This window comes from Lithobates pipiens, unplaced genomic scaffold, assembly GCF_037356315.1.
Source record: "Lithobates pipiens isolate NorthernLeopardFrog02 unplaced genomic scaffold, aLitPip1_a1.2 Scaffold_10, whole genome shotgun sequence".
NCBI lineage: Eukaryota > Metazoa > Chordata > Amphibia > Anura > Ranidae > Lithobates > Lithobates pipiens.
In genome coordinates, this window is record NW_027507686.1 from 33227906 (window position 1) to 33253576 (window position 25671).

The window sequence follows — 25671 nt, forward strand, 5'->3', positions numbered from 1 at the left end:
TTGTTCCTGGGTAGTGACTCTGTATTGAATCAACGATCAAGATGACCCCGGAGTCTGCACATTTAAAGCCCAACTCCAGGATAATGGAATGGAGGGTTGGGGAGTAATGGAGAGGTGTGGGGGGACTGGGTTGGGACGGGGGGACGGGGGGTGGAGGGACTAGAAGCTCCTCCTACTTATGTTTCCCTGCAGACAGGCTGGGAGAGAGCGGAGTCGTGACAGCTGTAAATCAATTACGATAAAGGTACTTGGACATTTGTTTTTAACCCCTTCCCACCTGGCCTATAGCAGATTGACAGCCAGACAGGGGCTTTATCGTTCAAACTGGACATCATATGACGTCCTTTAGAATAAGCCACTCCTGCGCACCCCCAGGGGCATGTAGCGTGGTGCAGTGTGGCTACACCGCAGTGCCGATCGTGGTAAACAGCTGGTGACTTAGGCATTTTACTATGTAATCAGCTGTGTCCAATCACAGCTGATCAGTGTGTAAATAGGAAATGCTGCTTATTGGCATTCCTCTCCTCACACTGACGGCAAGTAAGGAGAGACGACTTATAAAATTTTACAACAAACTTAAACTTTTTCAACTTTTTTTTTTTTTTTTTTTTTTGCAATAAGCAAGCCCAGTGGTGATTTCAATAACGCCAAAAGAAGCTCTGTATGTCTCAAATTGATAAAAATTTTAGTGCATTGTTGCATGACTGCGCAATTTATCATTCAAAGTGCAACAGCGCTGAATGCTGAAAATTGGCCTGTGCAGGAAGGGCCTGCTGTTGAAATGGTTAAAATGGTGCCATCATCCATATACTGAAAGAAGAGACATGGTAAATTTTAAGTGTGTGTTTTAGTATCACTTTGTTTGCGTCCTGCAGTTATGGTGGAACACGCAGTACACTATTGTCGTCATAAATCCTTGGCCTTGGAGGACTTTCACCTTACTGAATGTAGAAGCAGCAGTTCTCAATCGCATACATTGATTATCAGTAGCTAGTCTGATCAATGAATTTCCTTCCAGCAGTGTTAGAGCTTCAGAGTCTACTAAATGTTTAGCACAGGAAGTGATGGGCATCTGATAGTCATTCTGTCCCATCATTCTTGGTGAGATGAGTAGGTTCTCCTGGGGTTGTGATTTGCTTTCTGATACGTCTGGAACTCGGGGTGTCTGTTTTTTTTTTTTTTTTGTCCCACGATCTTGAAACTTGCACAGTTGGTCGTCCATATATCTGGACATTTCTACAATGATTTCTGATGATCTCTGGCTGTTCTGATGTCCCCACATCTAAGCACCATCTGTGACCAGTGTCTGAATGAGGAAAACTCCTCTACATGGTTTATGGTAGTTTGTGTCTTGACCGGCGAGGATCGCCCCAGGGGCTGAGGGAATTGCTCATTTTCCAGAAGCAGCATCCTCCTGTGACATTCCTGACACCAGGAATGATGAGTGTTCTGGTATTAATGGATGGAGTTGCTTGTCTCAGATTGTTTCTGCTTAAAACACGACCCACTTCTGATAGAACAAGCTTTGCAATTCTTCTGATCCATGATCTGATCAAGAATATTGCTTGATTCTGATATAAAACCCTACCACACATCATGAAGTGATCTTTTGAGCCTATAGTGTAGGTGGCTTTGCCCAGTGAAGGTCTGTGTATTGTGCATCAGGGAAGAATATTTATTGGACAAATAATATCAAATGCAGTCACCATGGTTTGGTGGATTATAGTAGATGTAACCCCCATCAGTGGAATATCAATCTTTTTAAAGCTGTAACATTATTATAAAATATCTCTGATCCTGCCATGAAGGTCCTTTTTCAGGCTCTTCCTGTTATAGGATGACAGCGCTCTGCCCCTGTCTTCCAATTGTGCTTCCGAGTTGTCACCCTCTCACATGAGCTTCCGATGAAGACTACAAGTTTCAACACACACCACGGTTGTCACGATCAGGAAACCCACCCTGAGAAATGTCATGCAGTTGTTGCGGGGGGTGTATGTGGACAGGAATTGGAGGCTGCAGGAGATCAGCAACACTGAGCTGTCACAAGGGATGAAGAAAGGTGACCCAAGATTTTATAAGTAAATAAATCGGGGCTTGACAAATTTTCTATCATTTTTTTTTTTTTTTTTTTTTTTTTTTTTCACACAAATAGTGTTTTCTTGGTGCCATTTGATCACCTCCTGGGGCTTTTTATTTTTTTGGCTACAAATAAAAACAACTTTGTTACAAAACTTTGTAAATAAGTATTTTTTTCTCCTTCGCTGATGAGCACTGATCAGGAGGCACTGGCAGGCACCATTGATTGGCATCCCTTGTGATCCTGGGTGGGCACCCTTGGGGGAACTACACTGATAATCGGCACATATCAACCCCCTGCCCCCCCCCCCCCCCTCCCCAAATTGCAGTTGTCAGAGATACGGTACAGGAAAATGTCCTGTTCAGATTTATTGCCTACTTTTAAACAAAACTGTTGACTTAAAATTGTCAGCATAACGGAGGCAATACATGCTGGCATTTGTAGTTCCTCATTCCAGAAGTTGCCCGACATGCCCCATATTATTGATACTCCGGGGGCTACAGTCCCTTGTCAAACCCGTGTGTCCCCTCTGGGATCTCCACCATCTTCTGGGAAATGAGACTTTTATGACTTAAGGGAAATGTTGTCATCATACGGCTTTTATGTCCTGTTCTAACCTGCATTCTGCCTACTCATCTGTGCTGCCTCCAGCCGTGTGGGGGTCAGAGGCACCCTGTTGTCCCACGTTACATGTCTGAGTTATGTAATATCTGCATGTCGTGGCAGAGGAAATCTGGTGTGCAAGGAACCACGTAGATGCAGGTTTACTTCAGTGTGTGTCTCAGGTTATCATCTAACATTGACCTGACATTTGTGTAATAAAACTGAAGTTGCACTCTAAGGCCGCGTACACACGGGCGGATTGTCTGCCCAACTTAGTCCGCTGAACCGTGTTTCAGCGGACAATCCGCTCGTGTGTGGGCTTCAGCGGACAGTCTGACGGACTAAGTCTTTCGGAATTTCCATAATTTTGTCCGTCCAAACTTGGTTTCAGCGGACAGTCCGCTCGTGTGTAGGCAAGTTGGACGGACTAAGTATGGCGCATGCTCAGGATTTACACGGCCAAAGGTTGCATTGCAGTGTATTGGACGTCGTATTTCTAGTCCCGTTGTACGTGCTGTATACGTAATCGCGCAAGCTTTCAGCGGACTGTCTGTTCATCGTGTGTGGTCAAGTCTGTTCATTCAAAAGTTGAATGGACTGTCTGTCGGATTGTCTGACGAACTTAGTTGGGCAGACAATCTGCCCGTGTGTACGCGGCCTTAGGGTTGTCCCAATACCACTTTTTTAAGTACAAGTACCGATACTTTATTTTTATTTTATTTTTTTACTACAATGCGACTGCTTTTTTGTTTATTGCAATACTTTATATATATATATATATATATATATATATATATATATATATATATATATATATATATATATATATATATATATATATAAATTATTAGCCCTGTTGGGCTTTGGTGAGAGATCAGGGGTCTTAACAGACCCCTGATATCTCCCCTTTAAACGGAGACCGAGGATAGAGATTTCCCAGTCCCTTTCTCTGCAGCCTCAGCTGCACTGAAAATGAATGGACAGAAGACAGCGGCTCCTCTCCATTGAAAGCTGCGGGGGGAGAAGCGTGTAACTCCCCCACGCCCCGATCACTGCTGACTGTCCAGGTATCGGGTGGAGCATTTGCCCGAGTACAAGTACTTGGGCAAATGATTGGTATTGGTGCCGATACTAGTATTGTTATCAGGACAACCCTAGTATATATCACACAGAAAGGGCCATAATGGAAATGAACACTATGAATACAAACTTGAATGAATTACAAAGCCAGTGGTGCAGGTAGTAAAGGTAAATGAGCCCAGAACAGTCAATAGTGCTGGTAATGAAGGAAAATGAACCTGGAACAGTCAGTAGCAATAATATTCAGCATGATAATAATGCTGCAACACCCTGTGATGAATATTCATAAATCGGAAAGCAATGTGAATCCACCACCTGAAGGAATGCAGGCCTACCAGATCTGACTGCAAAGGCTCGTCACTCACTACAGGGCGGCACAGGACCCCCTGCTGCTGGAAGCGGCTGCTATAAGCGATCCGCAGGCCCGGAACGTCCCGAAGCTCAAACCCAGACAGTCCAAAAAAAATTCTGATATGTTGCTCTCAGCTGATACTAGTCATTTCCCCTGCGTAGTCGTGGTCCGGAGTCACACCAATTATCTTCATCAATAAACATGTGAAAAAGTTTAGCTAGCTGGAGTTTGGCTTCAATTTGTTAGCTGGATTAGCAGATTTAAATACATTAACACTTTAGAAGCCGTTTCAGGAAGTGTGTTTTTTTTTTTTTTTTTGTTAGGATAGATACATTTTTTTTTTTCATAAAAGCTGATCATTGTAAGCACCCCCTGCCAGTTGTAAGTAGTTTGTCTGAAACCTCTAACTGCTACATCTGCATGACTGCTTGTTCTGTGGAAAGACAGTTACTGGTAGGATTACCGGATTAAAATAAAAGAAAAAAACAAAACAAATGCAGCTACCACATCTAAGAATTGGAAAGCTGCTTTTTTTTTTTTCCCTAACAGATTCTAGTAGGGAAAATGGTGCATATTTTGAGCATATGTTCATACGCGGAGTCCTAATACTTTCCAATACTCAGCGGAGGTTTGCTGTGTATTCCCCTGTGAACCGTTTCAGCCTTTTAATACAAATCCCATATGGTGCTGTGTGTGATTGTTCTGTCCGTCTGTCCTGTATTTGTGTGTTGTGTCGTTTTGTCTTCAGGGAGAGATCACACACCTGCCCGGGGCTTCTGTGACAAGCGGTGGAAGGTTTCAGTGTATCCAAATGTAAACATGGAAAGCAAATATGTTTCACGTGTTCCTGTGAAGGATTAGGGCCTCTCACACAAGGGGAATCTGTAAAAGCCCTTTGAACACCAGAACTCCTGGCAAGATAATGCTGCATATTGCACATGTCTTTAGGTCCAGCCAGTATTTTGAGTGTTGTTGCATTCTATTGGCCAGAATATTGGGTTATTCTGGCCATTGGAATGCATTGCTGCCCAGCGCTAGATGCATGTTTAGCCGCATTCTGAATTTTTCTGCTCTTCGGTGCCTCTCCAGAACGCACTTTTGTGCTCCTTCTTTTTTTTTTTTTTTTTTTTTTTTTCTTCTGCTGATCTAGTATGCCTGTCAAGGCCTGTGCGCGCATGGACACAGGATTACATAGAGGTGCTTTTACAGGCTATAAAAGAAAAAGATTAATGCTTTTATAAGCAGCATTTTTGTTAAAGTGGAGTTCTAGTTGTTGTGTTTATTAAGTCAGCAGCTACAAGTGTATCTGCTGACTTTTTATAAACGCACTCACCTGTCCCATGATCCAGAGATGAAGCTGCCCGGGCCGTCAGTTCTCGCGTCTTCTCGGCATTACAAGTGTGGGCACCCGGTTGTGACAGCTTCACAGCCACAGCCACAGCCACGTGCGCAAGTCATGCTGCACCTTCTCAGTGGCCGGCAATCTTCTGGGACTTGTGACTTGTCCCTTGTCCCAGTGTATTGCAGGGTGGGGTGGAGGCAGGGGAACATCTGTTTGAGTCGCATAGGTGGCCCAAGTGGAGGTGGGAGTCAAAACTAGGTACCTGCTCCCCCTCCTCCCCCACCACCAGGCAGCTGTCCACCAGGTTTAGGAGTGTGTCTATGGGAATGTTTGCTCTGTGTGTCTCAGGACTCTGTGCAGGCCAGTCAAGTTCCTCCACCCTAAACTCGCTCATCCATGTCTTTTATGGACCTTGCTTTGTACACTGGTCCAAATCATTTGGGGGGGGGATTGTGTGGAGTTGTTTTCCATGGGTGGGCTTGGCCCCTTTGTTCCAGTGAAGGGAACTCTTCAGGCATCGGCATACCAAGACATTTTGGACAATTTCATGCTCCCAACTTTGTTGGAACAGTTTGGAGATGGCCCCTTCCTGTGCCAACATGACTGCACACCAGTGCACAAAGCAAGGTCCATAAAGACATGGATGAGCGAGTTTGGGGTGGAGGAACTTGACTGGTCTCCTCAACCCAATAGAACACCTTTTTGGGATGAATTCCATAGGAGACTGTGAGCCAGGCCTTCTCGTCCAACATCAGTGCCTGACCTCACAAATGCTCTTCTGGAAGAATGGTCAAACATTCCCATAGACACACTCCTAAACCTTGTGGACAGCCTTCCCAGAAGAGTTGAAGCTGTTATAGCTGCAAAGGGTGGGCCAACTCAATATTGAACCCTACGGACTAAGACTGGGATGCCATTAAAATTAGTGTGTGTATATAAAGGCAGGTGTCCCAATACTTTTGAAAATATAGTGTACTTGCCTACCTGTTGCTGTGTCAGTGTGATGTTGCAGCCGCCCCCCACAAGGTCTAAGCCAGAGAACTGAGCAATCGCATGACAGATCACTCGGTTCTCAGGTCTGCTTTGAGCAGAGAGAGGTGACTGTCGGTGACCGCACTCTGCACCTCCAGCCCGTGTGCTGTGTGACGTGCCTTCAGTTTGGCCTTCTAGAGTATGAAGTATTGGAGGATGTTTAATTTCTTCTCGTCTCTTCATACTGTCCGGAGTGCGGTCTCCTCTGTCTGCATCTCGTCTGGGAATAGCCCAGCTGTATAATTATCTGCTCCGTGTCCTTTTCCTGTGTCTGACATTTCAACCTGCTGCCACGTCTGGCCTGCTCTGAATCTGATCAGTTTCAGTGTTGGGTGGATACTGGAGCAATAGACACATAATGATTTCGGGGGGATTTGGTGGGGTGTGTATTATCAGCTCTGCCATGGCCTTTGTGAGAGATTGGCTAGATGTAAGTTGGGTGGGGCAGAAGCAGATTGCTGTGATCTCACCACTGGATTACCCGAGAGATAAGAAATCCGTGTATGTCACGGCCCAACCAATCCACCTACTACTGGTGTGCCTGGCAATACAGGTTTTTTTTTTTTTGTAACAGTGGCTGAGGTTTGTCACCCCTGTGTGTGATCCCTTGTCTAGCATGATTGTTACTGCTAGCTGTGCCAGACTGAACTTCCCTAATGTTAAATCTGGCCTGCGGTCTTCCCTTCAGTCTTGCACAGTTGTACCGGCTCCTCTCCTGTACTGAAATTTCTTACTTTGATTTTTAATGCACACTGTGAGCTGCTTCTAATGCGCATTAGAAGCGGCAGCAAGGCAGAGAGAACCCGCCTCATTTCCTGGCTGAAGGATCTCCAGCATCCTCTAGCCCAGTGATGGCAAACCTTGGCACCCCAGATGTTTTGGAACTACATTTCCCGCCATGCTCAGGCACTCTGCAGTGTAGTGGAACATCATGGGAAATGTAGCTTCAAAACATCTGGGGTGCCAAGGTTCACCATCACTGTTCTAGCCCTTTTCTCCTCCAGCCTGACTGACCCTGGCCGGTGTCTTGTCTAATAACATCCTCCATCGGATAGTGTCCGCTGTGTACTGCGCATGCGCAGTACACAGCAACACAGATTCCGAAAATTGCCGAGGATGAACGGCGCCTGCGCCGTGAGTCCAGGTTCTATCCCCACTATCCAAGTGGACATATAGAGTAGGAATAAAAAAGAGCCCAGCGCAGCGAGGCCGAGCCCAAAGCGTGGCGAGGGGCCCTTTAATACTCACAACCCTATGTCCGCTTGGATGGTGGGGCTACCACCTCCACTCACGGTGCAGGCGCCGTTCAGCTTCGGAAATTTTTCAAAGCTTCGGCTGCTCCGTACTGCTCATGCGCAGTACGGGGCGGACGCTATATGATGACCGGACACTATACGGCAGAACACCGGCTCTTTTCATTAGATTTCTGTTTTCAATCGTGGAGGGTCAGTAAGCAGCACAGTAGTGTGGAACAAAAAAAGTGTAGCGCTAAAAGAGTGAATACAAACACACTAGATACAATTTATGAACAAATGTAAACAACCTGTGTTAAACCACAGAGGAGTTGCACGCTTGTTGTGAGATCAGTGTAGGCAACCCTGTGTGTACTCTATAGTCCTCACTGGAATATACATACAACTTTTATGTGAAAAAATGTGATGGCAATAAAATAACGTGATATAAATCCCCAAAAAATTGGGTAGTATTCAATATATCAGTCTAGACAGAAGTCCTCATATACTATTTAAGCAAAGTCAGCCAATTTTCTCTTTGAAACGTTGAGTTAAGATGGCAAAAAAAATCAACGACAGAGATCTGCTTGTCTGTGGTGATATCTGAAGACGCCGCACTCAATAGAAATAAGGTGGACACTCTTACCAGAAATGTTGGACCCACCTGTCGTTCGACAGTGGGTCTAAAATGCGTATCGTCCCAAGCGGACTGTGCTCCAACTCCTCATGGAATGGGTCCCAGCATCCAGTCCTCCCATAGACGTCCTCAATCTTAAGTAGAGGTAGATGATCCAAGCTGTCGCCAACCGATGTTTTCCACAATCAAGCGCGATAATATTTCCAGGGCCAGATGTATCCAAGCTTTAGTTTCGGATAGGAACTCAAACAGATGGCATAAAAACTGAAAAAAGAAAGGGGGAGGCTCGAACGGTAGGTCAGAATAAACAAGTTGGTTTTATTAAAATTATACGTATTTGACAAATATAAAAAGTGATCACAATAGAGGAAATCAAATATAAAAAAGCAATGTGGGGTGCAAGTAATGCTGCCCGACGCGTTTTGACACAAGCGGTTATCAACAGGGCCATAGAACAGTAGTGACATCACCAAATCTCCAGGGCATTGGAAGAAAACCATGGTGGAAGACTCATTCTGGTGGCGGGAGTGGCCCGGGTACGCAAAGTATCCCAGCTAGTTTTCAGAAGCTGGTATGTGGTGTATCTTTATAACGTGGGCTCTCGATGTGCATTGCGATTACTGTTTGTGTGCACAGAGCTGTCATTTGTTGTCTGACAACCCGAGGAGAGGGCAGACAGTTTGACTTAAAAATACAGAGCGTGCGATTCTCCTTTCTGCTGGAGAGGAGTGACATCTCGGAGTACCTCTTCCATCACATGAAAGTCTCTGCCCTTCAGCTGGTCCAGAGCCACATCCGTCTTCCCACGTTGGTACTTATGCCTGGTTTTTATAGACGTTTCTTCTTCTTGAACTGGCCACAGAATTTATCTCGGCAGTTTCCAAACCAACTTTTTTATTTTAAATAGGAAAATCAGTTTAGGCTGCTTTCACACTGGGGCGTCGGTGGTAAAGCACCTTAGCGGCACTTTACCGTCGTTTTTGCAGACGTTTTCCGCAGCTGAAAAAGGGTTAAAACAACCCGCAAAGTGCCGCTGCAGCAGCGGTTTGGCAGCATTTCGGCAGTGCTACCCATCCATTTCAGTGGGCAGGAGCTCCAAAGATGCTGCTTGCAGGAGTTTAACGTCCTGCCAGCGCATCCCTCCTCTCTCCCACACTGTGTGCGCCCCCCCTCTCTCCCACACTGTGTGCGCCCCCCCCCTCCTCTCTCCCACACTGTGTGCGCCTCCTCTCTCCCACACTGTGTGCGCCCCCCCCCTCCTCTCTCCCACACTGTGCGCGCCCCCCCCTCCTCTCTCCCACACTGTGCGCGCCCCCCCTCCTCCTCTCTCCCACACTGTGCGCGCCCCCCCTCCTCCTCTCTCCCACACTGTGCGCGCCCCCCCTCCTCCTCTCTCCCACACTGTGCGCGCCCCCCTCCTCCTCTCTCCCACACTGTGCGCGCCCCCCCTCCTCCTCTCTCCCACACTGTGCGCGCCCCCCCTCCTCCTCTCTCCCACACTGTGCGCGCCCCCCCTCCTCCTCTCTCCCACACTGTGCGCGCCCCCCCTCCTCCTCTCTCCCACACTGTGCGCGCCCCCCCTCCTCCTCGTTCCCACACTGTGCGCCTCCTCTCCCCCCCCCCCCCCCTCCTCGTTCCCACACTGTGGCCACCTCCCGCACTGCTCCCTGACCCTTGTCCTCTTCTGCCATGTTTTGGGTTGGGTGAGATATAGATGAATGTGTATATAATACGCTAATTGTATTTACAGCTCACTGCAGTTCTGTCGATTTAGATTAATTCCCCCGCTACCACTCAGTGATAGTCGGGTGCGTTTTGGTACAATTGGCTCACACGGTCGGTTCTGGGGATTGTCTGCCTCCAGCCTCCTATTGATGACATCTTCTGGTCTCTGCGCCTCCATCCTCACTACAGACTTCTGTTTTCTATATGGTTTTATCTTGACCTTTCCCATTCTAATGATGTCCACACACTTATAATTACCATGTAATAATATGGGATCGCTGTGTCTGGGAGGGGATGGGAGTTTTTTCTCCTTTTTGTTGTCGTAGAATAAAAATCGCATAACTTGCAAAGTTCCCCGGTCCCGAATGTCTAACAGCTGTTAGGAGAGTCGTTATCTCTGCTTGCTTGGGGAAATCCTGACTGCATGCCTGGGAGAACGTGTCGTAGTCCGTATGAAAGGGGGCGATGGAACGCAGGAGCTGACTGTGTGTTCAATTCCCAGCTGTGCCGAGACATTGGGATCTGCTCCAACATGTCCCTCTGCGTTGGCGTATCGGCTCGCTGAATAAAGGAATAGTCAGTGCGCCACGTTTTTATAGTTTTGGATAGAGTGAGAAAGTGTAAATAAATGCCGTCTAGTTTTAGCTGAAGTTCTCTTCTGGGTATCAGTCATCTGGACAGAAAGTGAAGGTAAACCCCGAGTTCCAGAGATGCCATTAACCTCTTGACCACCGGGCACTTTCTTCCTAACCACACCAATTTTCAGCTTTTTGTGCTCTCTCACTTTGACAATTAGTCATGCAACACTGTACCCATATGAAATGTTTGTCAGTTTTTTTTTTTTGCGCCAAAAATGCTGAATTCGGTAAAAAAAAAAATTTCTTTGTTAAATGTATTGGTAGAGTATTGGCACTGAGCAGCGTCAGATTTTTCCGGGAGCCCAGGGGGCTGTGGTCCAGTCGGCAAGTGGTTAAAAGAATAGAGGGGAAATCTTCAATAGGGGTACATTTTCTGTTGCCAGGAAGTGAAGGAAAATCCCACCCAAAGGCTAATGAGTCCATACTCTGTGCAAAGCCAAAGTTTAACCACTTGACCTCCGTAAGGTTTCCCCCCCCCTTATGACCAGGCCATTTTTTGCGATGCAGCACTGCATTACACTGACAAGTGCGCCATGTCGTGCGGTGCTGTACCCAAATAACTTCTGTCCTGTCCATTTTTTTTTTTATTCTTTGTAAGGGGGGGGGGGGGGGTGGGAGAGTGGCCGCCATCTTTGTAAGGGGGTGGGGGAAATCGGCCGCCATCTTTGTAAGGGGGTGGCTGAAATCGGCCGCCATCTTTGTAAGGGGGTGGGGGAAATCGGCCGCCATCTTTGTAGGAATCCTTTTTTGTGCGTGTTTTTTTTTTTTTTTTTTTTTTTTTTTTTTTTATGCCTGGATTGTCGTGACTTTCTGGTAATTTTGGAGGTTTCTGTATGCAGGAGGCTCAGATCACCATGAAATCCCATTGACAATACTCGGTCTGAGCTGCGGTTCTAAAACAATGAAAACTTTTTTCCTTTTTTAATGAATTGCGTTTCCCTCTCTATGTATCCAGGGAAACCACCTCTCCGGAATCTTCTCATTCTCCGGCACTATAAATATCGGATAATGTTCCTGAGACCTTTTGTATGATTCTCTTTATCTGAGAAGAGGTCTGACCCAACAAAGAGATGGGCAATGAGGGGCCTCATCAGACTACTGCATGCTAAATCCTATAGACCTGTCAGGAGTACAGGACTGCCATGGCCAGAAATTCCAATTGCCTGGCATAATCGGACTTCAGCATTGACCCCGGAACAAGCATGCTGCAAATGAGTGTCGGGGAAGCATTGTAATTCCATCTCAACTTTGATCTGAGTCAGTGATGAAGATGGTACTTCCACTTGTTAGCCAGGCAGCTGGTATTTTCAGGAGTAGGGCCTTCTATGGCAATCTTCCTAATTTTATTTAGTGACACAAAACCATATCCTTATTCTCCAACATTACTCATACATTTCCACTACTTAATGACCCTGTAATCTATTTTTCGTGACATTTTCTGCCTGCTTGTAATGTCCTCTGTGAGCTCCTGAACCTCCCCCCCCCCCCCCCTTCTCTTCCATTTGTTTGGAAGAAGCAGCGCACGCGGTGGTCATGTATACTGACATACAGTGGGACCAGTACAATGAACGTAGCCGCCCTATTAAAGGAAGTCAGGTCATGGCAGCGAAAGTTGGCGTTCAGAATACATATTTAAGCAACAAAAAAAATTGTATTCCAAACCAGAGTTTAGTGTCACTTTAATGACTTTAAAGTGGAACTCTGTAAAAAAAAAAAAAAAAAAAAAAAAAAATTACATATGTTAATATTGCATCTGAAAATGGCTGGGATTCGTTAGGCAGCAAGCGAACATGTTGTCTTTGAAGTCGATGTGTGTGGAGAGCAGAAAATGGGCGAGTGTAAGCATTTAAGGAATTTTTTGACAAGGACCAAATTGAAACGGCTAGAAGACTGGGTGAGAGCAGCTCCAAAACTGCAGCGGTTGTGGGGCGTTCCCAGTCTGCAGTGGTCAGGACCGACCAAAAGTGGTCCAAGGAAGGAAAACCGGTGGGAGGGTCATGAGCAGGCAAGGCAGGTTGAAGCACGTGGGTAGTAAAGGCCGGCCAGCGTAGTCCCATCCAATAGAAGAGCTACTGTAGCACAAATTGCTGAAAAAGTTAATGCTGGTTCTGATAGGTGTCAGAGCACACAGTGGATCAGTTTGTTGTCTATGGGACTGTGTAGCCACAGACCAGTCAGGGTGCCCATGCTGACCCGTGTCCTCAGTCAAAAGTGCCCTCAATGGGCACATGAGCATCAGACCTGGACCACAGAGCAATGGAATAAAGGGGCCTGATCTGATGTTCTTTTTTTTTTTTCTTACACCATGTGGATGGCGGGTGTGTGCATTGCTCACCTAGGAAAGAGATATGGCATCGGGATGCAATAGAAGTGATGCTCGCGGAGGCAGTGTGATTTTATTTTTTATTTTTTTGGGGGGAAATTTTCTGCTGGGAAACATTGTGCCCTGCCATCCATTGGATGGTACTTTGACATGGACTGTACCACCTACCTAATCATTGATTACCAAGTCCCACCCCTTCATGGAAACCGTTTTCTCTGATGGCAGTGGCCTTTTTAGGCACGATTAATGTGCCCTGCCACACTGCAGACATGGTTAAGAATAGTTTGAGGAACACAAGAGTTGGCAGTGTTGACTTGGCTTCCAGATTCCGCAGATCTCAATCCATTGAGCATCTGTGGGATGTGCTGGAAAAATAAGTCTAATCCATGGAGACCCCACAACTTACAGGACTTGATGGATCTGCTAATGAGGGTTTGGTGCCAGATACCACCACGTACCTTCAGAGCTCTAGTGGTGTCCATGCCTTGAGGGGCAAGGGCTGTTTAGGGGGCAAAAGGGGGGCCTACACAATAATAGTTGGGTGATCATAAAGGTATAACTGATCTGTGTGCATATAATAAATATTTGTATAGATATTAGAATTGGATAACAAGTAATATATAGGTATGTTTTGTTTTGCACAAGATATTAGTTATGGTGGCAGTCATATTATTGAGAGGAAAGTCCACTTTAATGCTTTGAGCAATTTGAGACTGAGCAATGTGATTGGCTGCATGTACAGGTCTGAGCGAATGAGACTGAGCAATGTGATTGGCTGCATGTGTGGACTGGAGAGATTGGGACGGAGCCTCTTCATTGCCCCAAGTGATCTCCATTGTATGCCTTTTCCTCTAGATTTGTACATAGTCTGGCTGGGTAAGATTGTCGGCTTGCTCTGGGTCGCACCCTCTTCCATTGTTTTATTGCCGTGTACACAAGGCGGATGTGAAGACTTAACATGGTTTGCTGTGCAATTTTACATTTCATATGAATATTGGAGTTGTGTGCTTTTATGTTTTATACCAGCTCTGTTAATGATATAATGGCCACAAACCTTTCTGGCTGATTATTCACCCAGTTAGGGCAAAGCTCATGGTGTAGTGTGAATAGAAGGCTTCAGTCCTATGATCTATACACAGAATTAGGAGGGGGCAAGCACGCCGTTCCTCCACAGGGACCTCCAAGCTAAGGCCTCCCAGCTGTTGCAGAACTACACGTCCCATGAGGCATTGTAAAACTGACATTCACAGACATGACTAGGCATGATGGGAATTGTAGTTCCTGAACAACTGGAGGGCCTATAATTTGAAGACCCCTGCTCTATAACTTCTATAGTCTCCATTATCTTGTACTGTTAGTAGGGAGTTTACATCTAAACTCCAGGATAACAATCCGCTCATTGTGTGTTTTCTTAAATGGTTACTAAACCCTCTTGTTGGTTAAAAAAAAGTCATTCTTTCCTCCACTGTGCAGTTCGTTTTGCAGAGTGACCCCGATACAATTTTTTTTTTCTGGGGTCCCTCAGCGGTGCTGGTAGCGCCTCCCCACATCGAGTGCCCGCATCCAGTGCCCACATCAGAGAAGTGCTCTCCTTCGGTGGACACCCGTGCGGGCGAGCTGCTTCTGCATCCATTCACACAGAAAGCAGGGCTCTCCCCTGCCCCCACATCATTGGATTTAATTCACAGCAGTGGGAGCCAATGGCTGCGCTGCTATCAAGCTATCCATGAGACACCAGCTAGAGCTGGTGTGCCCGTCCCCGGGGAGAAGAAAACTGGGTTCAGGTAAGTAAAACGGGGGCACTGGGGGGGGGGAGCTGCAGCACTACAAAAGGTTTTGAGCGTTTACAACCCCTTTAAATGTCGGTGTGCTTTGTGTATTTCTTGCAGATCTGTGCCGTAATCCAGTGAGAGACTTTGTGCAGGAACTTCCTGTAATAAAGACAGCCGCTCGCTGCTGTGCTCTCCTTTGTCTTGTCTCCGCCCCCTTCCGTCATTTTCTGCAGTCAACTTGTAATGGGTGGAGCCCGCTGGGCCCATTCCACAGCTCTGCTCTCTGCGTAGGCTATGTGTAGCCCAGTGATGTCACTTCAACTTTTATATTTTAATATCTGCATTCTTAAAGACCCTTTGGTGCTCGCAAAGTAGATTTGCATTTTTTCTCGCTATTGAGAAATTTACATACAAGCTTTTCTGCTTTCACAACGAACATGTCATTTGCTTCCTTTATGGAGATTTTTCCAGTAAGCTTACTTTGCCTTAACTGTTATAATTGTTTGTGTTGTTACAATGCGGGGGGGGTGGTGGGGGGTTTGGTTATGACGACTAAAATACCCAATACAGGCATGATAAATGTCTGCACAGTGTCCTGTATGTCTGGCCATCCAAAGGATGAACCCTAGCCATGATCTGGGTCTGTACATATGTGTGGTCATTTCAGAACAAGGAAGAAAGGTGACTTGCCGGATCAACCATGTTCAGATGGAGGAAGTGAATATAAAGACTGATTTTCCTAAAATATGTCGTCTTCCAATGCTGCTTGCTGCAATGGCCGGTTATAAGTTTGGACAGTGGCTTTCTTTTTTGTAACATACATTTAAGCTTCCAGTGTATTTGGAGTGATGAAAAGGAGGAATTGTGATCGGTTACTGTAATGTAGTGGGGATTTTTATCAAAAAAATTAATTAAAAAATTCCAGATGACATCAACTTGGATTACCTCTCATGATGGAAAGTTTCCATCGTTGTCATTTTGCATCAACGGTGTTCTGACACTGGTCTGTAGAGTATCGGATATGACCAGCATTTACAGGCTTTTATCTTCCAGTTAAAGAGCCCCCCCTTCTGGGGGTCTTGCAATGCTGATCGCATATCTCGGTAGCTGTGATAGGTGAATACAGCTTTGGTGAGCAATCCTATTACTGTCTGTACTCGCGCTTCCAAACTGGAGCCAAAGAAAGCTGTTAATGGTTTAGGAAAGAGGCCTGGAGGATTTGTAAATGGTTGTTGAATTGTGTGCTCCTTAAACCAGAGTATACAAGCTATATATCTGGACTGGATTGCCTGGGCCCGACTCTGGGCTACATGTATTTTGGGGACTGGAACACCCAGACCTAACACTGGGATCAATGTATATCCGGACTGGAGCGCCCGCACTTGACTCTGGGCTCTGTACATTGGGACTGTAGCGCCGGCACCTGACTCTGGGCTCTGTACATTGGGACTGTAGCGCCGGCACCTGACTCTGGGCTCTGTACATTGGGACTGTAGCGCCGGCACCTGACTCTGGGCTCTGTACATTGGGACTGTAGCGCCGGCACCTGACTCTGGGCTCTGTACATTGGGACTGTAGCACCGGCACCTGACTCTGGGCTCTGTACATTGGGACTGTAGCGCCGGCACCTGACTCTGGGCTCTGTACATTGGGGCTGGAGCGCCCGCACCTGACTCTGGGCCCTGTACATTGGGACTGGAGCGCCCGCACCTGACTCTGGGCCCTGTACATTGGGGCTGGAGCGCCCGCACCTGACTCTGGGCCCTGTACATTGGGACTGGAGCGCCCGCACCTGACTCTGGGCCCTGTACATTGGGACTGGAGCGCCCGCACCTGACTCTGGGCCCTGTACATTGGGACTGGAGCGCCCGCACCTGACTCTGGGCCCTGTACATTGGGACTGGAGCGCCTGCACCTGACTCTGGGCCCTGTACATTGGGACTGGAGCGCCCGCACCTGACTCTGGGCCCTGTACATTGGGACTGGAGCGCCCGCACCTGACTCTGGGCCCTGTACATTGGGACTGGAGCGCCCGCACCTGACTCTGGGCCCTGTACATTGGGACTGGAGCGCCCGCACCTGACTCTGGGCCCTGTACATTGGGACTGGAGCGCCCGCACCTGACTCTGGGCCCTGTACATTGGGACTGGAGCGCCCGCACCTGACTCTGGGCCCTGTACATTGGGACTGGAGCGCCCGCACCTGACTCTGGGCCCTGTACATTGGGACTGGAGCGCCCGCACCTGACTCTGGGCCCTGTACATTGGGACTGGAGCGCCCGCACCTGACTCTGGGCCCTGTACATTGGGACTGGAGCGCCCGCACCTGACTCTGGGCCCTGTACATTGGGACTGGAGCGCCTGCACCTGACTCTGGGCCCTGTACATTGGGACTGGAGCGCCCGCACCTGACTCTGGGCTGTGTGTACATGGGGACCGGAGCGCCGGTGTTCTGCCATATAGTGTCCGCCACATACTGCGCAGCACGGAGCAGAAGGAGATTCGGAAAATCTCAGAAGATGAACGGCGTCTGCGCTGTGAGTTGAGGTGCTAGCCCCACCATCCAAGTGGACATGGGGCTGCACATTTTAGAGGGTCGCTTGCCATGCTTCGGGCACGGCCTCGCTGCGCTCGGCTCTTTTTTATTTTAACTATGTCCACTTGGATGATGGGGCTAGAACCTGGACTCACGACGCAGGCGCCATTCATCTTCGGCTATTTTCGGAATCTGTGTGTCCTGTGTACGGCGCATGCGCAGTACACAGCGGACACTATCCGATGGGGGACACTATGCGATAGTACACCGGCACCTGACCCTGGGCTCGGTGTACATGGGGACCAGAGCTCGAACTGTACTCTTGGCTCAGTGTATGAGGATCTGAGCCTTCTTGGGTGAAATACTTGTCCTTCCATACATGTGGCTACATCGCCAGCTTGGCGAGAGGTGGGCAATGCCTTGTTCCCAGACACATGGTCAGCAGAGATCTCTATCAGTGAAATAACAGCACTTCCTGTTCTCTCCCAAGCCGCCCACACATTTGTCCGCAGTCATTGTCTGTGCTGCTGCTGTAAGGAATCACATGATTTCATAAACTCCACTTTGCATTGCTAGAATGGTGACATAAGATAACCTTATTATCTCTTCTAGCTACAACTATATGGTGTCACAAGTACAAAATAAGAATATATCACTGCTAGGTGTGAATTATTTCAAGAGTTCAGCTTCTGTGGGGGAGGGGCTGCATGTGCAATTATTCATGACACAGCACAAGATATGAGCACGGGTACAATGTTTTTGAGGACATCCCAATCTTGTAAGTGCTCATGCACACGGACGTTTTAAAAAACTGTCTGCAAAGCTAGCTCCGACGCCTGGAAAAATCGTCATTAAAAACGTGATTTTTACCGTGTTTTGCATTGGCGTTTTTGCGCGTTTTGTAGCGTTAGCGTTAAGTAGCTTTTTTTAAGAAACACATCTCTTGGCTATAGGACTCAGAAAACAAAGAAAATATGTTGCGCGTTTATGCGCGTTTGCGCGTTTTCCCGCGATTCGCGTTTTTACAGCTCTAGCTCCACACCACGGAACGCACTGGTCCTGGGTTTTTTTTACAGCTTAAAAACGCCTATGCCATTTGCAGCTCAAAAACGCCTAGGTGGGCATGAAGCCATAGACTAACATGGACAGGCCTTTTTAAGCTGCAAAAAAAGCTCAAAAAAGCGGCTGTAAAAACGTCCGTGTGCATGAGGCCTAATATATATTGGATGGGGGGTTTGGAATGTATGTGGTTTATTTCTATCCTTTCTAATCACAAGTGTCTGTTAGATACATTTGCTTCTGTTGTGGTCCCTATGATGCAGTGACGGTCTATCTAGTCTTTGATCCTCGGGGCCCCTCCGCTGGGCCCAGGTGCTTCCTGACCTTGTCACATCCGGCGGCCTCTCTCGGGACTGCGCTATACGAGGACCCTGGAAAAGCTCGCAGCATTTGCGGGTTATTTTTAGAGTCTGAAATTGGGCTGCAGCCTAGAAATAGCTGTGACTGTCGGTAATAACTTCTTCTGAAGCTGGAAGAGATATGTGAGCTGTGACTGCAAGACGTACCGCTCCTTTCCCCGAGCAACTGTATCCATCTTTGTGGTCACTGTCCTTGTGTATACAGCTGTGTTATGAAGGGTCCTTCTACCCAAAACTGATATTTCAGTGTTTGGCAGATGGAATCATGTCTCCCAATGGTCTCTTGCTGGAATTTTGTTGACATCCTTGTGCTGAGTCCCTGGACCTGCAAACCTGCTCTGCCCATTGAGGGGTTCCCACCATCCCTGTGATGAGTTCCCGGCTCTGTACACCTGCACACCCTTTATGAGGGGTTCCCACCGTCCCTGTGCCCCGTGTTCCCAGGTCTGTACACCTGCTGCGCCCTTTATGAGGGGTTCCCACCGTCCCTGTGCCCCGTGTTCCCAGGTCTGTACACCTGCTGCGCCCTTTATGAGGGGTTCCCACCGTCCCTGTGCCCCGTGTTCCCAGGTCTGTACACCTGCTGCGCCCCTTATGAGGGGTTTCCACCGTCCCTGTGCTGAGATCTCTGGTCTGTACACCTGCTGTGCTCGTTTATAAGATTTCCTTCTATCCCTGCTTGGTGGTGTTTTTTTTTTTTTTTTTTTTTTTTTTTTTTTTTTTATTCTGGATAATTCAATATGGCAAGAAAATGTTGAGTATTTGCGGGGGAGGCAGGAATAAAGGAAGGCAAGCCTTAAACTTTAAAGGGGTTGTAAAGGTTTGTTGTTAAAAAAAAAAAAAAAAAAAAAACCCCCCGTCATTCCCGCCACTATGCAAGGGTTTTCCAGTGGCCCCACTCCTCCTTTTCTGGGGTCCCTCAGTGGCGCTCCTTCTCCTTTCGAGTGCCCCTACAGCCGCTTCCCATGAGGGCACTCGTGTAGGCACGCTCCTGAGTCCTGCTGCTGCATCCATTGACAGCTGGACTTGGCCTTTCCCCCGCTCCCACGTCACTGGATTTGATTGACAGTGACGGGAGCCAATGGCTGCTGCTATCCAATGAGGACCCGAGACAGTGGCTGGAGCTGCTGTGCTTGTCCCAGTCGCTGGAAAGATCGGGTTCAGGTAAGTAAAAAGGAGGGCATTAAGGTGAAAAACCTTTGAGGGTTTACAACAAGCCCATGTGTACAAGCACAAAGGTTCTATTGCACACATTTTTATGCCTCGAATGTTAGACCTGTTCCTGGGCATATTTTACCGCTGATTCCAAAAATGCACCGATATTTCCCTATCGGCTCTAGTTTTTGAGATGCAACATAAATGACATGCATCACTCTGGTCACCCATCAAAAATCAGGATATAAATGTAGAAAAATACATGGAGATGATTCAGGCAGCGCCGTCATGAAGTGGCCATAATCTCTACTGTACTCAAATAAATGAAACAATATGAACTTACAATGAGTAGGGCTGAAACAACTCGACATAATAATGAAAATTATTAACTATTTTTATAATCAAGTAGTCAGCCAATTAGTTGGTCTGCATACAGAATGCATTATTTTTTTACATGTCAGAAAATATAGTGCAACACATACAGCTCATTCCTCCCGTCCATGTGTCAGTATACACAGTGCAGCGCACACATAGCTCATTCCCCCCCGTCCATATGTCAGTATACACAGTGCAGCTCACATACAGCTCATTCCTCCCGTCCATGTGCCAGTATACACAGTGCAGCACACATACAGCTCATTCCCCCCCCCCCCCCCTTCCATATGTCAGTATACACAGTGCAGCACACATACAGCTCATTCCCCCTGTCCATATGTCAGTATACACAGCACACATACAGCTCAGGACCAATGTGACAATCCATGCATGTCAGTAAGTGTCTGTTTTTAAAGACAGTAGTGTTTTAATACTATGCGGTCCAAAGACCACATTTTTTTTCCTTTGTTTTTATACATTTGTGTGTGTATATATATATATATATGTGTGTGTGTGTGTATATGTGTGTGTGTGTATATATATATAAATTATTTTCTCTCTATATCAGATTCAACCTCCTAAGGCCTCAAGTACACTGCAACTGATAAACGGATTGCATTTTTATTTATTTTTTGCTGCCCCTGAACTCTCCTGTTATCTTATCAGTACTCTGAGTCATTTCCGGACAGTTGGGGTTGGAAGCATGCATTCAGATTGGATGTTCAGAGGAATTTGAAACGCAAATGTAGCAGACCGTGTTTTATAAGCTCTTTTGGTTATAGGCGTTTTTAATGAAGAATTCATTTCTGACCATTTGTAATGGCAAAAAAATAGACTGAGTGAGAGCGGGGCATGTAAAAGTGTCAAGACGCACGTTTTTAAACGTTGGTTACTAGCTGTTCCAGCGTTCTGTAAAGGTTTTAAAACATCCTGTGTACATGAAGCCTACCTATAGTAGTATGCATATCTCTTCTGTCTGTTCTCGGGGATTAGATATTTTGTTCCCCAACATTATAGCTGATTTGTTTACATTTGGCATTTTGTGTGCAGCCCTACACTTTGCAATCCAATGTTTCCGATTTGTAAAATGTCAGTTGGAAATACATACACGCTCCCAATATATCTGCTTTCTTGTACGCAAAAACACAAATTTGGAAACGGGAAGAACAAGTTGATCAGCAAGATCTTTTCAAAAACAGTTATGGTCAAATAAAAAAAATAAAATAAAAAAAATTCTCAAACCAGAGCTGATGCAGTTTAGCCAATGTGTTTTTCTGAAATCCGTACCCTGTGAACAGGTCTAAAAAAAAAAAAAGCAAGGCAGGAGAGAGGGAGAGATGGATGCACTACTTTGGCCTCTTTTATATAAAAACTGTTGCAACCTTTTTCAAGTGTTATCCCCTAGAAGAGAATCGGAGTCTAAAGCCGGCTATACACTAGACTAGCAGATGTTCTAGTAAACATTAGGAGAATTTTCATATCCATTTTTCTGCTAAGTGCATTCAATGATTTGAACATAATTTGTAAAGCATTTGCTTTTAACGTTTAGGCTAGGTTCACATTGCTGCGATGCGGGAACGCCGCGAATCCGCGGCGTTTTCCCGCATCGCATACCTCCCGCCGGCAGTTCACACTGCCCTATGCGGACGGCTGGGGGTGTCAATGTTATGTTAATGACACCCCCAGATCCGTCGGCATATCGCAGTGCGATCTGCCGACTCGCACAGGAATCGGATCGCATGGTGTGAACCCCCATGCGATCCGATTCCGTTGCGGACCCAAAAAAGGGTCCCGTGCGAGTTTGCTGCGGGACCGCTGCGAGTTCAGCCATACTATCTGTATGGCTGAACTCGCAGCGCTACAGAGATCGGATGTGATTTGCTGTGCGAATCACATCCGGTTCTCCCCCCGCAGCGGTGTGAACCCAGCCTTAATTTTGGAGTGAATGGACTTTCTCAAACAACAAACCATTCGCATTTTCCATCCTGCTCCTTCAGATTTTCTCATTGGCTAGAAATGACTGCCACTTTGACCCCATTAATAACTTAGAGAATTGCATTAACCTTAAGGCTACGTTCACATTGCTGCGATGCGGGAACGCCGCGAATCCGCGTTTTCCCGCATCGCATACCTCCCGCCGGCAGTTCACACTGCCCTATGCGGACGGCTGGGGGTGTCAATGTTATGTTAATGACACCCCCAGATCCGTCGGCATATCGCAGTGCGATCTGCCGACTCGCACAGGAATCGGATCGCATGGTGTGAACCCCCATGCGATCCGATTCCGTTGCGGACCCAAAAAAGGGTCCCGTGCGAGTTTGCTGCGGGACCGCTGCGAGTTCAGCCATACTATCTGTATGGCTGAACTCGCAGCGCTACAGAGATCGGATGTGATTTGCTGTGCGAATCACATCCGGTTCTCCCCCCGCAGCGGTGTGAACCCAGCCTTAATTTTGGAGTGAATGGACTTTCTCAAACAACAAACCATTCGCATTTTCCATCCTGCTCCTTCAGATTTTCTCATTGGCTAGAAATGACTGCCACTTTGACCCCATTAATAACTTAGAGAATTGCATTAACCTTAAGGCTACGTTCACATTGCTGCGATGTGGGAACGCCGCGAATCCGCGTTTTCCCGCATCGCATACCTCCCGCCGGCAGTTCACACTGCCCTATGCGGACGGCTGGGGGTGTCAATGTTATGTTAATGACACCCCCAGATCCGTCGGCATATCGCAGTGCGATCTGCCGACTCGCACAGGAATCGGATCGCATGGTGTGAACCCCCATCCGATCCGATTCCGTTGCGGACCCAAAAAAGGGTCCCGTGCGAGTTTGCTGCGAGACCGCTGCGAGTTCAGCCATACTATCTGTATGGCTGAACTCGCAGCGCTACGGAGATCGGATGTGATTTGCTGTGCGAATCACATCCGGTTCTCCCCCCCGCAGCGGTGTGAACCCAGCGCTGGGTTCACACCGCTGCGGGGGGAGAACCGGATGTGATTCGCACAGCAAATCACATCCGATCTCCGTAGCGCTGCGAGTTCAGCCATACAGATAGTATGGCTGAACTCGCAGCGGTCCCGCAGCAAACTCGCACGGGACCCTTTTTTGGGTCCGCAACGGAATCGGATCGGATGGGGGTTCACACCATGCGATCCGATTCCTGTGCGAGTCGGCAGATCGCACTGCGATATGCCGACGGATCTGGGGGTGTCATTAACATAACATTGACACCCCCAGCCGTCCGCATAGGGCAGTGTGAACTGCCGGCGGGAGGTATGCGATGCGGGAAAACGCCGCGGATTCGCGGCGTTCCCGCATCGCAGCAATGTGAACCTAGCCTTAATCTCTAAAAATTTTAATGCTGCAAAAAAAACCTTCTGTACTGATTACTTTTGCATAGCTTGTACATCTGTATCCTAACAAAGTGGGTATTTTGATGCATAGAAAACCTTCTAAATATCCTCAGTGTGTCCATGAGGTCCGTGTCATGTGTTTGCGCCCGGAGATATTAAACTGGATTCTTGTGTAGTTTCACAATTTCTCTTTGGTATGAATGTGCTCCTTGTATGCCCTGAAACACTGATTATCTCCATGTTTGTTTTTTCAGGCGGACAATGAAATCTCATCGGACTGTAACCATGTAAGTACTCTGACTACACAAGCCTGGCCTGCCAGAATTCCCGAACAATGCTCCGTATTCTTCATACTTGTCAGACCTGCTGTATATTGTCCTATACAAATAAACTTTAATAGGTTAAGGATATATGTACATACACCCAATGTGTGCTGTGAGAGAAGGTTCACTGGAAGAACATGTAGCGTGAATACATGAGTATAGAGTTCCAGAGCCAGTCAGTCCTTTCCAGTAGAGCCAGGTTCCTGTGTCTATGGTTTTGGCTCCCTTGTGCCCATCCTGCAGCTCTTGGACCCCAACAGTTTGTAAAATAGAAAAAGCACTCACAATGTCTGTATGCATCAAGGGGAACATAGGGGAAGGATACCAAGTAGGAACCCACAGGTCGGACTTTTAAGGCATGGAAACAATTAGAAGTTAACAAAAAATCTTTATTGAAAAAAATGCATGGTATAAAAACAATAAAAAAATCATATAGAATGATACAATATGTACATAGGCTCAAGATCACTTTTATCTGTGCCCTCCGCTGCCGGCAGAGGCAAGCGGATCCTTCTCTGTGTGTGGTGTGGAGCGAGGAGATGGCCCCCACCCAGCTCCATACCATTGCAGAGCGTAAGCGGTGTCAAAATGCCACTTCTGTCCATGGTTCTTAAAGGGACTTATTTTTTATTTATTTTTTTAATTGCATTTTAGTGTAAATGTGAGATCTGTTGTCTTTTTGACCCCAGATCTCATTTGAGAGGCCCTGTCATGCTTTTTTTTTTTTTCTATTACAAGGGATGTTTACATTCCTTGTAATGGGAATAAAAGTGACACATTTTATTTTAAAAGAACAGTGTAAAAATAAAAATAAGAAATAAAAAAAAAAAAATTAACGTGCTCTGTCCTGCCGAGCTTGTGCACAGAAGTGAGCGCATACACGAGCAGCGCCGGCATATGTAACTGGTGTTAAAACCACACACACGAGGTATCGCCGCAAACGGTAGACCGAAGGCAATAATTCTAGCCCTAGACCTCCTCTAACTCACAACATGCAACCTGTAGATTTTTTTTTTCAAACGTCGCCAATGGAGATTTTTAAGGGTAAAAGATTGTTGCCATTTCACGAGCAGGCACACAATTTAAAAAACAATTGGGCTAATTTTACTGGTTTTTATTTTTTTAATTTTAAAGTGTATTTTTTCCTAAAAAAGTGCGTTTGTAAGACCGCTGCACAAATAGTGTGATAAAGTATTTCAACGACCACCATTTTATTCTTTAGTGTGACAGATATATAGATATTTTATGTTTGGGGGTTCTAAGTAATTTTCTAGCCAAAAAACGTTTAACTTGTAAATAACAAATCTCAGAGGTCCCTTACAAACCACTTTGACCTACAGGTAAGCCTAGATTAGATTAAGGCTTGCCTGTAGGTCCAAGAAATATCTCCTAATCTACATGGTTTGGGAGATATTTACAGAAAGACCGGCACCGCTGTCTACAGCGCATGCCTCGTAGATAGCGGCGCACTGGGCATGCTGCTGCTAACGGCGATATGCCATTAGTGGCGGCTCCCGTGCACATGTGTGACGCCATCGCTGCTCCACAGCTGTGAGCGGCCGGAGCAGCGATACCCGGAAGAAGATGGATGCTCCTGTGTCAGGTAAGTGACACATAATGGGCTACTATGTGATGCATAGTAGTCCATTATGCTTTACCTTTTGCAGGGAGACTAAGAGGAAGTAAAGCCATT

The 25671-nt window shown here is 46.8% G+C and overlaps 1 protein-coding gene across 1 annotated transcript in view; it reads left to right on the top strand.

The window, feature by feature from the left end:
* GLG1 (golgi glycoprotein 1) overlaps nucleotides 1-25671 on the top strand; it is a 64763-nt gene that overhangs the window by 1874 nt on the left and 37218 nt on the right. Inside the window, exon 2 of the mRNA XM_077453416.1 lies at nucleotides 23910-23942. Coding sequence (XP_077309542.1) covers nucleotides 23910-23942 — 33 coding nt within the window. The remainder of the gene's footprint in view (nucleotides 1-23909; nucleotides 23943-25671) is intronic.